The sequence below is a fragment of the Carassius gibelio genome, chromosome B7 (assembly GCF_023724105.1).
Source record: "Carassius gibelio isolate Cgi1373 ecotype wild population from Czech Republic chromosome B7, carGib1.2-hapl.c, whole genome shotgun sequence".
Taxonomy (NCBI): Eukaryota; Metazoa; Chordata; class Actinopteri; order Cypriniformes; family Cyprinidae; genus Carassius; species Carassius gibelio.
The window spans coordinates 11,067,922-11,080,714 of NC_068402.1; the positions used below are offsets into that span (position 1 = coordinate 11,067,922).

Consider the following 12,793-nt stretch of genomic DNA (forward strand, 5'->3'; position numbering starts at 1 on the left):
CAGCAAAGTGACCAAAAACACACAAGAAAACCTGTAATACAAAACACAGCAGTGACCTAAGGGACTAATCTTTAACTTTCAACTTCAACATTAATGTTTGTTTTTAGGGGACTTGTTCTTTAGTGTCTTTCTTCTGAAACTGTTAAACCTAATCACAACACCTGTAACACAATTGAAAAGGCCTATATGATTATCAATTTAAAATAAAATAATCATAAAACTAATAATTTGAGACAAACATACAGGTTTGTTTTTTTTATTTATGCTGAGGTCTTTTTATTTTAAATGAAGGGAAATTCGGCGTACAATAGGAATACTGTTTTTATTTTTATTGAATTTAGTTATTTCTTTATATTATTGAACTGAATACTCTTAATGTGATTTCAAATACTTCCTTGAAATCAGTGCCATTTTGCATTATATGCGGCAAGAGACACTGTAGACTGTGGCTTTTGCGGAGTTGCTAAAGGAATTTTATAAGCCAAATGCAAATTTCAAAACAGTACTTCATAATTTGATACTGAAATTCCAAGATGACAAAAAAAAAATGCTACTTGTTGCAAGCAATCTTTGAAACATTACTTTTGTCACATCGTCTAAATTGGTTCACTTCTGTTTTGTTGTGCAGTGAGCTGTCCATGCAGTGGGGCCATATCTCCAGGCACTACAGCACAGACCGCAGTAGCTCAATAGGAAGTATGGAGAGTCTGGAGAATCCTCCCAACCAGGGTTACTATGACAGTCAGCTCTCTCCCATTGATCCTGTCATATTCAACAACAAACGTGACTCCGCTTACAGCTCATTCTCAGCCAGCTCAAACACATCCGATTACACTGTCCCCGTCAAGCCTGAGGATACCAACTCTATGGACAGTCTTCTCCAGGGTTTTGGTTCTTCCTGCAGGTATCCAGACGGAGGCCAACATTGTGCAGCCAGTGGCCATGGAAACCAGCAGGAGGAACGTGGACACTCCAAGATGCTGTCAGACAGAACTGAGGCTAAAGTCCGACCATCGTCCTATAGCTGTGAGGAGGAACACTGTGCGCCACCGCAGCCACCCATGAGGAAGGACAGTTTTAGGGCTACTAGAGGCCAACCAACAGATAAACGCTGTGTGTCTGCTCCTGTAGGCATCCCAAGTGTAACCAGCTGCATGGTTGAAGATCAATCCCAAATCCATGAAGTTCTAACTAGTAGTGTGTACTTAAATGGAACACAAGACATTGAGCAAGAACTTAAAGGATGCACCAGTGAAACTTATTACACCTTCAACTCCAAGACAGACTCCGAAAGAGATAGCAAAGCAACTGACTGTGAGAAAAAACACGTGGAGAGCTATTCAGAATATGTGGTGGTGTCTTCACCACCTCTCAGTCCCTTTTCACAAAGGAATATGGATGAGAACTTTGATGCCCAACCAGAACGTAATGTCCAGTCAGCAATGCACAGACACAGTGCACCTGAGAAACTTCTAGCTTCTCAGCTGCATATGATGGATTTTACTGGTGACAGAAGTGATAATCGTGCATCTCCAACTTGTCAGTGGTCACCGAGTTTTCTAAATGATACTAGTTCAAATACGGCCCAGGCCAAGTGGGGAATGAGTAGATGTTCCACACCTGGTTCAGTGGCAACTTCCGAACTTGAAGATCCCAGGTTAGAGGAGGAACCTCTAGATTCTGGACAGAATTTCTCAGGGCAGCCCAGTAATGTCTCTGGAAATCCCATGGAGAATGGATTCTCTACTGCTAATTCTCAGACCAGTGAGAAGAACTTTGGGTCTGTAGGTGTTAACGTGTGTGTGGACACTCATCTAAATGCGAATGGGCAAGAAGTAAGCGTAGATGATGGTAGCGTCACTAAGCAGTCGCAGAAACGTCAGTTCCGTAGCTCCAAGTCACGTCGCAGAAGTGAGCGTTTTGCCACAAACCTCAGAAATGAGATCCAGAGGAAGAAGGCCCAGCTGCAGAAGAGCAGAAACCCTTGTGGTGAGGAGACTGTGGAAGAAGAGGTTGCAGATCTCAACATGGAGGCAGTAGCTCCTCCAGAGCACCATCAACCCAGACCCCGAACCTTCTCAAGTCCTCTTACCATTCCTCCGACTATCCAAATATCCGAACGGACACCTCAGCAAGATACAACCCAAGTTAAGGAACATTCCAGAACCAGGGCTGTGTGCATCCAGGCATCTCAGACCCAAGCCCAGATCCCTCAAAATGCCATACAAGTGTGTGTGCATGTGGTGGAGGAGATAGCCCCTGCAGGTAAACCACGGAGATGGCGCTGGACACCAGAATACAAGCTTCAACCGGAAACTGAGTCCTCAGAGATTAAGAGAAATGAGGCTCCTGGACAGATGTTGTCCGGGAAAATGGGATCAACTAGAGCGAGGGCAAGTTCCTCCAGTAGTCGCTTAGGTCGCTCCGACGAGTGTGATATCCCTCCCTTTGCAGACCGCAGGAGGTTTTTTGAAGAGACTAGCAGAAAGTTGAGTCAGTCTGTAACAAACTTGTCAAGCCTGACAAGTCGAAATCAGAGACTAGAGAAGCCGAGTAGACTGAACCATCCATCCTCACCTGAACCTCTTGAAATGGCCACTAACCTGGGCCGGAGGAGGTTTTCGTATCAAGATGTGCCCTACGTCAACTCACTGGAAACTGGGAGACAGTTTATGAGTACTCAACAAGACCAAGAAAAATTGAGGAAGAAACTGGTAGAGAGAGAGCAGGAAAAAGAAAGAGAGCGAGAGAGAGTCAAGGAGCAAGAGAAACTTCAAGAACAAGAGAGGGAGAAGGAAAGATTAAGGAAAGTGAGGGAAAAAGAGCAACAAAGGGTAAAAGATTGGGAGGAGAGGCAAAGACTGCTCCAGAGAGAACAAGAAAGGGAATCCAGGAGAGAAACTGTTAGTTTTGAACACAATAAGAACGATGACATGGTTGCTCAGTCTTTATCTCACGACGCCTATCGGAAACAGCCGCCCAGTCCTCAGGTTCCTTCCTCTCTGCAGTCCTCTGAGCATTTCTATAGCAACACTACCACCAACATCCAAAAGCCTTGCTCAGCGTTCCACCCAGTGACCACACAGCACAATCAGTATGATGACTACCACATGAATCCCCCCTACAAGGCCAGGAGCTACACCCCAACTGAGGTAAGATTAGGAATTTAGCATTGTTCATTGTCTAAAATAAGGATTGTGAAGCTTTACTGATCCAGGCTCTCAGTCAACCCAGGGAGCCACTAATATAAAAAATACAGATTTTCTGAGTACCACTATAACAAACATTATTACAATATACTAAATTAGCATTGGCATAGTTTTGCTATTTACCTGTTTTTAAATACTCTGCCATGTCCTAGGTTTAGTGTGCCAGTGTGTTCTCCAGCAGACAGTAACTTCATGGACCCCCAAGGATCTGCGGAGTAATGTTTGGGGCAAAAACATTAGGTTACTGTATGTATTTAGTCATATAACGTATATTAGCTACATACAGTAGCAAGTACCGGGGGAATAGTTTATTGATGCAAATGTTATAGTATGCACTATCTATATCTTTGCAAAATGGAGACGTTAAAATATTTATGCAAGTAAGAGCTTTCCTCCTGCAGATCACTGTCAAATAACAACCTCATAAATTCATAATGAATAGCCTGAACATTCGCTTATAATGAATAGCTTGAGCATGAAAACAGATGGAAATCAAACATTGCTGCATGATTAAATATAAGAAAAGGGTGTGATTTCCTTTCTTTATTGTGGTTGTTTACAGTTTTAGGCTCTTGGAAACTAAAATATGAATCCTTACAAGCACATTTTGTAAAATCATTGAACTCCTTATGATTTCAGTTAAATAAGTTTGAATTGAAAATAGCCTGCCTTATTGGTGCCAGAAAGGTACTTCTGTTATCTGTCAAATATGATATATCTTCTTTATGCACTGATCTTTCTGCACACTGTTGGAATTGAATAAGGATGAAACTGTTTATTCTCTACTCGAACTGTTATTTTAAGACCCTTTGGTATAGTGCCATGTAGATGGGAATGAGACTGTTATTTTGAGTCTTTAGTGCAGACTTATTTTAATATTAGCATTCATGCAGGATATCTTGAAATGTGGGTCCCAAAAGGCCAAATGTTGGCCAGAACTGTATAAAAACCATGAATTGGCTCTAATATGACAGGAAGATTGAATATGTATTCCATCGTAACAATCACTAGTCTTAATACATGTCCTTTGGTTTTTACGGTAAAAGTGTATTAAGAGTTTAATCTTAAAACATGAATTGATAATCTAACTGATCTCTGAGCTATTTTAGTCCTTTAGTGTGTTTAGATCTTTTAGACCTTTTTTAATCCTTGAGGGCAAATTCAGGTTAATCCAAGAGGGAATTTTCCTTCTAGTGGAATTAAGCCCATGTCCACTGGATGAGAATCAGAAATACTATTCACTGTACTGACTCCCCTTACAGTTCTCAGAACAGAATGTTTTTGAACCGTATCAATTATTTTGGCAGTTATCAGATTTTGCTCATGGTGTGCTTTTAAAAATCTTGGCTATAGATGGTTGGCAAAACAGCCGTGGGAATTAACTAGTATTTGTATGGTTACTTAAGCCGTACCTCTGTAGTACCCCTTTGAACGAGGCACTTAAATGCCAGGGTTTTGAAGGTCAACTACAGTAGGTTGTTTCAGATGCCCCATATTCTAAATAATAAGTCAGTATCAGGTGAAAATTAAGTTACATAAATCGCCAGTATATTGCTATTACCTTTTAACCTAGTTTCTCTTGTTTAGTTTTTTTTTGTTGTTGCTTTTTTGCTTTTTGTAGTAGGTTTGGGTAAAATCTAAAACACGTTTTCTTTTTTATTCTGTTAATTTATTTTTATTCTGTTTTATTTATGGTTTAATTTATATTTTAATTAATTGCAAACATATTTTACAGGTCCACCCTGTGCAGGAACAAGAACAAGCAAAAAAACTAAACAGAAATTTCAGCTTAACAGAGAGGTAAGATTTCTATTTTTATCTCTGTCTCAATAGATTTACTTACTGCTATTGCCCATATTTTGCATGTGTTTTACTCATTTATGTATGGCTATTAACAAGCCATTACTTATAAGAAGTATAGCATAACATTTCTTATTCTGCAGGGACTACTCAAGATGTAGGAGAGACTCCAAGACAGGAGAGTGTACCGCTGATCCTAGCTTCATGGGTCAGTATGGCAACATGACAGGTGGCCGCACTGAGGAGCATCTTTTTTCACCCCTTAGAAACCGTGCTATGTCAGAAAATGACATTCGTGTGGAAACTCAAAATTTTCAAAAGCACACCAACGTCACGACAAGCAGAATGCGTGCGTCCACTCTTAGTGACCTGGATGAGAATGGAGTATGTGTCGGTGAAGTAAAGAAGAAAAGAGGACCTCCGCCTCCTCGTCCACCACCCCCGAAATGGGATCAGTTCCACAAGAGACGGGCATCCCACCATAACCTCTTCTCCTCCCCACCACTCTATTACTCTCCCTCTTCCTCTCCACCTCGACCACAGCCCCCCAGTGTGTCTGAAACGACACGTCAGCGCTCCTATAGTCTTCCTCCGAGGGAGGTCTCAGAGAGCCATCACCGCTGCGGTCAAGAGTACTCGGTGGCTCCCCCCAGCCCTGCTTTTACACGTCGGGCCTTTAAACCTGTAGCCCTGCCCCCAAGAGAGAGAGACATGAGGAAGGAACTTCGTCAACCTTTGCCACAGCCTGAACCACGCACAAGGTAAAACACCTTCCAACCCCACACACAAGACTTTTCGTGGTATTCCTATTGATTTTCCTAACCATTTAAAAAAAAAAAAAAATTTAAAGTATAACTTTATACTTCCAATACATGATAGAACACATCTTAAAAATAAGAAATGTTTTTCTTTTTACTACATGTTGATTAGACCGCAATACATTTTAGTTTTTGAATATTAAAAAGATTTTGCCAAACTACTAAAGGTTTTTTCTCTTCATTATGATATCAGGACATTTTTTGTTTGACTTCATACCAAAAGATTTTTTAATTCAGATATTTGGTATGGTTAAGTAATTGTATGTTCAGTTCTCTTTAGAATTATGGGGTTGGTAAGAATTTTTTATGTTTATAAAAAAAAAAATACTTACCAAGGCTGCATTTAATTGATAAAAAATATAAAGCTGTTTTCTATTTTAATATATTTCAAAATGTTTTTTCCTTGTGATGACAGCTGAATTTTTTGTTTCATTATTCATTATAATTACTCCAGTCTACACTGTGACATGATCCTTAAATCATTCCTATATGCTGATTTGGTGCTCAAGAAACATTTCTTATTATTATTATCATTTGCTGCCAGATGTATTTTCAGATATATAGAATTTCTGATGAATAGAAAGTTAAAAAAAAAAACATTTGTTTTAAACACAACATAAATGTCTGTACTGTTCCTCTGGTCGATTTCATGCATCCTGAATGAATAAAATAAAAAACATCTTACTGACCCTAAACCTTTGAATGGTAGTGTATAAATGACATTTGTAATGTACTTTTGAATAAACTACCTTCCTGTCTGCCCTATTTTAGAATATCTGTTCACAATGAGCCTAGAGTCACACTGGTGAAGCCCATCCTTTCTGAGCATCGAGCTGAGTGGGACCGCTCCGGTCCTCACTACCATGCACAGGTCTCTACCAGGTCTCATGAAGTCCCAGATAAAAGTTTGTCAACTAGACCTGTGTGTCCTGAATCCTACTTCTCCATGAACAACTACAACTTGCATCCCTATCAAGCAGGCTTCCCAGGAACAGTTTACAAAAACCAGCTTATTTCCTCCCGCAGTCCCAGCAGTATTGAAGATGGAAACCAGCCACTGGAAACAGACATAGATGAGATCAGTGAGAATGAACGGTTAGGAGAAATTGACAGAAGGGAAGGAGAGGACAGGATGGAGATGCAGGGTTTTGCTCGACCCGTTATAGTGCTGGAGACAGACATTGACAACATGCCTGAGGAAGGGGCTCCTTCAGCGAGAAACATTAGAGGGCCGTGGGGCGCTTTGGTGGACTCTATTCTAGAGGATGATTATGGTTTATCTAGGAAAGAGCTGATAGGAGAGTTACTTCCACAGAGTGTAAATAAAGAGATGGGTGGAGAGAGCTGGAGAGGGGGCCACCCAATCAGCGGAGGAACACTAGAGAGGTACACCAATATAATACTGTTTCAGACTTGTTTCAAAGTAAACTCTACATGAATTGTCAGTGTATTCTATTCTGTCAGAAAGATTTCACATCTTCATCTCCAATATTTTGCTTCTGAATGATCCATGACTCTTTCCTAGGCCCTCTAGACTGGGAACATCCACAGGACAAGCTTCACGATCAGCCTGTTATGACATGTCAGCTGACAACCCGCAACTTCTTGCCAGGTTTCGAGAAATCTCAGAGAGAAAAGAAGAGGAGGAAGAACTCAATTATAAGGTGAAAGATTCAGAAATGTATGGCTCGATTATTTCATACTTCTTAATTTATTCCATTGATGGAATAATAGTGACTAGCAGCCGTTACACCAGTCATTTATCAATATTATCAAAAAACTGCATTTATTTTAAATAAAAATTGGTAACAGTCTTTGCAGTCACTTTTGATCAACTGCGCATTGTCCTTGCTGATTAAATGTATTCATTTCTTAAATTAATAATAAAAAATATATACTGACCCCAGATTTTTGAACAGTAGTGTGTGTGTGTATATATATATATATATATATATATATATATGCCACTTCTCATAGTAAATGTTTACACTTACAGAAGCAGCTGATGGAGAGCCTTCGTAAAAAGTTGGGTGTCTTGCGTGAGGCACAGAGGGGCTTGCAAGAGGATATTCGTGCCAACACTCAGCTGGGAGAAGAGGTGGAGAGCCTGGTGCTCGCTATCTGCAAGCCAAACGAGGTGGACAAGTACCGAATGTTCATCGGTGACCTAGAAAAGGTGACCAGCCTGCTGTTGTCTCTTTCTGGGAGACTGATCCGGGTAGAAAGCGCCTTGGACTGTGTGGACCCAGAGACTGGCCACCAAGAGAGGGTGAGGAGAGAAATATTGCAAAATCTAAACTATATTATCACCCAGTGATATATTAAAATTCAGATATATAATACATCAAACTTCATCTGCATACATGCAGTATAGACCTTAAGTCAGTTTAGATGCCATATTAAATTTAGCGTGGATGAAAATGAGGCTGTAAGAGATAGGTACAGTCATGCACTTAATGAAGGTCCTCACAACTTTAAAAACTGTCTTAAGGAATTCTGTCTGTCTGCTGAAGTTTTTTCTTTTCATCAGTTGAGCAATCAGTATGTCGTTAAACGACAGTATTTGAATGCACTGTACGTCTGTTCCTCACAGCCTCATTTCCTGTCAAAAATGAAATATGATGTTACCCTGACTAAGGTCTATAGCTATATAAGGTCTATAGTGGATCAAACCCTTTCATCAAAGCTGTCCTAAGACAAGAACGCCTTTTGGTTTTAGGAAAACTTTGATGAAGGGTTTGGATCCACTTCCAATGTTGACTTGTGTATCCTTGCATATAGCAATATAAAGTATAATAATATAGCAAATCTCAACTGCTTGATTGATTTGTATCTTTGCAAAATGTAAATTGTATTGTTGTCCAGCTCCAATCTGCAAAATTTGACTATAATTCATAAAGATAGCTCCATAAACATTGACATCATATTTTTTTCTGTAAAGTGGCTTTAAAACAATGTGTATTGTAAAAAGCACTATACAAGTATATTATGCTGCGTTTCCACACAAGATCAGATTTTTCCACATCCGATCTGAGCCACTTCCAAATGTGGATTATAAATGGATACATATCCGATATCAGATTTTGTGCTGCAAAACATCCATGACAGCTGTTGTCCATGCAGGCAAAAATAATAATGGCCACTTGACGTGTATTATATAAATAATTTTAATAGCAAAGCGATTCAAAACCTGAGGGTCTGCCATGTGCATAGTAAAGCGATCATTGACTATCATTTTGGATGGGGTTTATATAAAAACAAATATTGGATACCAGTCGAATTTAAAGTGAATGTAAACAGATGGTCTAAGGCTGGCCTGTAAACAGCCTTATACCTTTAGTTTTTATCCTTCTGCATGTTTGATTTGCTTAGAATTTTATTCTTATTCTCTCTATCATGTCATAGCTACAACTTCTGGAAAAGAAGAAGCAGCTGCTGGTGCAGATGGGAGAGGCTCAGGAGCTCAAGGAGCATGTGGACCGGCGTGAACAGGCAGTTGGCAAGGTGCTGGAATGTTGCCTGACCCCAGAACAGATGCGGGACTACAGTCACTTTGTGAAGATGAAAGCAGCCCTACTGGTAGAGCAGAAGCAACTGGATGACAAGATCAGGCTCGGCGAGGAGCAACTCAGGGGACTTCGAGAGAGCCTCGGCCTGGGGCTGGGGTTCGGGCTGGGGTACGGACAATACTGAAAAGTGCTGAATGAGTGCATGTATAACAGGACCAAAATAACCTTGAACTGCAGTATGTTTTGAAGAAAGGACATTACATTGACGTGCCAATTGAGTACAGAAAAGCACAACTATGACAGACAAATGTTCAGTTCAATTCAAAAACTTTTTTTCACTGATTTTATATATTTTTTTGCGCTTACTCCGTCAACATCTGACACCGCCAAAGAACGCATGTGTGCATATATTTCTCATTGACTACAGTAGGGGGAGTGAGTGTCCATGCACTGCTATTTATTTATTTATGTGTGTATGTATTCATTCGCACAATATATATCAATATCTTTCATTCTGGTTTTAAGGTCAAATTGCTTTAATAATTTACAGCCTCACATTGCATGTATTCAATTTTGTTCCATTCTTTGGCATGGTAAACGTTATTGTTCCGTTTAAGATGTTTTGTTACGTATTCGTATGAAAACATGTACATAGTGGATGCCTAAAGTGCATCTTTAAGTCACAGGAGTTTCATTCTGTCATAACTGGAACTTTTTTTGAAATGGTGTGGCATATTATTGCAGTGTTTTCAAAAGGGGCCATTTCTATTCAGTTTTCATATTCAGTATGCCTTATAGTATTTGCTACACTTTTCTCAGATTATAGCCAAAGATAACATGTATGTCTACGTAAGAATATAAATATGCTGTGCCTGTTTTGAGAAATGACATGCATAAATGTCTTGAGAAGATCAGCCTTGCTTTACCAAAGCTCTTAAATTGACATGTTTTAGTTAAATGAGATGCACTGTTTAACCCTTCTGTATAATCTCACAACGTGGCAACTTTTGAGGTGATTGCTACTAGATTTCCTTTTCTTTGTGAGAAACTGGACATTTCTTTAGAAGGAAGGGGAATGCTGCTTCATTGACCATTTACTGCCTTGAAAGTCTTGTCTTTGTCTTTTTTTTTCTTTTCTTTTTTTTTTATTGCGAAACAAGGAGCTTGAGATGAAGATTAAGGAGAGACAAAGAAGAGGGAGGTAAAGTTAATTTGTATTTGAAGAACCTGTTGTACAGAAACAAGGAGTGAAAATATGTATTTGGTTTCAAAATTGCAGATCAAAAAGGTAAATGTGCTTTACTTTGTATAAAATGTATAGTTTAATAACTATAAACTATTCTTGCTCATTTTGTTGTATCATACATTGTAAACAACATAATGCTGAAGATAAAAGGAAATACTTGGTCTATTGATAAATTTCCTCTTTTTTTTTTTTTTATTGAAAAGATTCACATGTACAATTAAAAACAAGATCCTATCAGGGTTATGCCCTATCATTATTATTATTATTATTTTATTTTTTTTATGTTGTTTTTGAGACTTGATCTGTGCTTTGGCATGTTCTTCCAAAACTATTTAAAGGGATCATATGATGCTACATGCACTTTTTACAAAATATTTTAACTGAAATGTGTATTGGCAGTGTGTTTACACAACCACCATATAATGATAAAAAATTCCACCCAGTGTTTTTTTTTTTTTTTTTTTATCTCGTTAAATGTTTCCCCTTTCTCAAGCCTGTTTGTGTGACGTCACACGAAAGAAGGCCCCTCCCATGATGATTTTGTCAATTGACCTTAAACCTAAACCGACTAAGGAGTTGGTATTTTAAAAAATACATTATCAGCATACTGATTGATTGTGACAAAACATATGTAACATTGTTTTAGCGTTAATTAATCATTCTCATGTTTGAGGTGTGTTTTAATAGATTAATAGCTTGTAGAAACTAATTAATAATTAACAAGGGTGTTGATTGGATAGAATGCAGTGCTTAGGTGAGCTTATTAATACTTGGCGGGAAACTTGAAATTCTAAATGAAACGCACAAGCAAGTGCTTTCTGGTCTTATTTCTTCAGTGTTAGTTTACAATAGGCTAACGTTAACTTGTATGATGTTTGGCTTTGTACGAGCACTCAAATGCACCAGATATACACCCAAACAAAACGTCTTAACCCAGCGTTTCTACATTAACTCTAAATCTGCAAAAAGTGGAGTCGGCGCTGTGGTAAGTTCAACAGCTGGTGAAGGAAAATAGGAAACTTCGAGTGCTTTCCACGAATCGGTTCTTTCCAGCGGTTTTCAAATCCTTAAATCTCTTATGTAATTATTATTACATGGTACATAATTGTTTAAGTTGCTTTTTTGGCAGTTAAAGTGTTTACACTTGTAAGTATCATGTCTCTTCACATTGTAGACATGGTTCACCTAATTTAGAAGAATCTATTGGTTGAATTTTTGTTTTTGCCGTTTTATAATATTTAATCTCATTAAGTGTTACTTCTACATACTGTTATCTTTTGCGATGCGTTTTGCAAACTTTTTTTTTTTCTTCTGCTACTTGGGAGTTTTCAAGTTTTGGTTTAAAATGATTTTGACTTGAAAAAAAGATAAGTGCTTTGATTCAATCCGGCTCTTGAACGAATCATTCTTTGTGAGGCTATAAGGGATTCGTATCAAAGTCCTTTCTATAGTGTTTTTTTTTTCTTTCCCTCAATAAATTAAGCCGCCACCATGGAATATTAAGTAGAGGTCGGGTTTTATTTTTGCGCTCCTCTCACTCCTAGCAAACTGTGTCTACACCGCAACAGTCAAAGTCCGTCTACACTTATTTTTTACAGTCTATGGTCAATACCTCATAAATGGAATGCAGCTGAGTTCGTATTTTGTCGCGCCGCTCGCGTCCACTACACAAGTGTACGAGACCGAGGGGCGTGGCTAAGCAAATTCTGCCATGTGATCAGACTGATTAAAGATTACAAAGACCTTTAATTTATTTTTCTTTTCTTTTTTTTCAGTGGATTAACTTGACTTTAAGCCTAGCATTGTGCACTAACAAAATATTTTATATTTTTGATTTAATGCGGAGTTGAAACTTGTTCAACAGTCAGACATATTGAATGAAAACCACAATGATTGCTTTGGCAGTATTGTATAATCGTCATATCATTGCCCCCACATCTGTAGGAGAGCGTATTTGTGATGGCCTTTATCTCGATTGCTGTCCTTGGTCCGGCTGGATGGATCCTGTCCAACTCGTGTGACTCCCACAGAAAACGGCCATGACTGAGAAGGATGTCAACAGACGAATGTCAGATACCCCTTTATAGTCTATGGGATGGAGTTCAACATTATGATTAAACCCTTTACCCAAACCTACTTTTAGTAGCCATCAGTCTGCTCAAGGTGTAGTTTATTGGATAAATTCATGTAAAATGAGCACTTAAATCACTG

General features: G+C 38.8%; 2 protein-coding genes across 6 annotated transcripts in view; both read left to right on the top strand.

Moving 5' to 3' along the window:
- Positions 1–10,755, top strand: part of shroom4 (shroom family member 4) — a 39,747-nt gene extending 28,992 nt beyond the window's left edge. For 4 of the 5 annotated variants that reach the window (XM_052560097.1, XM_052560100.1, XM_052560101.1 and 1 more), the window contains 7 exons: positions 629–3,152; positions 4,945–5,009; positions 5,153–5,770; positions 6,599–7,213; positions 7,353–7,491; positions 7,824–8,096; positions 9,233–10,755. In XM_052560097.1, coding sequence (XP_052416057.1) covers positions 629–3,152; positions 4,945–5,009; positions 5,153–5,770; positions 6,599–7,213; positions 7,353–7,491; positions 7,824–8,096; positions 9,233–9,520 — 4,522 coding nt within the window. In that variant the 3' untranslated portion in view covers positions 9,521–10,755. The remainder of the gene's footprint in view (positions 1–628; positions 3,153–4,944; positions 5,010–5,152; positions 5,771–6,598; positions 7,214–7,352; positions 7,492–7,823; positions 8,097–9,232) is intronic. The other variant, XM_052560098.1, reaches the window with a different exon arrangement.
- Positions 10,756–11,361: 606 nt separating this feature from the next.
- LOC127961151 (cytochrome c oxidase subunit 8B, mitochondrial) lies at positions 11,362–12,718 on the top strand. The gene is made up of 2 exons (XM_052560133.1): positions 11,362–11,567; positions 12,527–12,718. Exons 1-2 carry the CDS (start codon positions 11,451–11,453, stop codon positions 12,623–12,625), a joined length of 216 nt encoding a protein of 71 aa, XP_052416093.1. The 5' UTR covers positions 11,362–11,450; the 3' UTR covers positions 12,626–12,718.
- Positions 12,719–12,793: the final 75 nt, after the last annotated feature.

Coding starts and splice junctions, on each gene's coding strand:
- LOC127961151 (XM_052560133.1), top strand. CDS start 11,451: ATGATGTTTGGCTTTGTACGAGCACTCAAATGCACCAGATATACACCC. Junction 11,568..12,526: donor AAAGTGGAGTCGGCGCTGTG/GTAAGTTCAACA, acceptor CCACATCTGTAG/GAGAGCGTATTTGTGATGGC.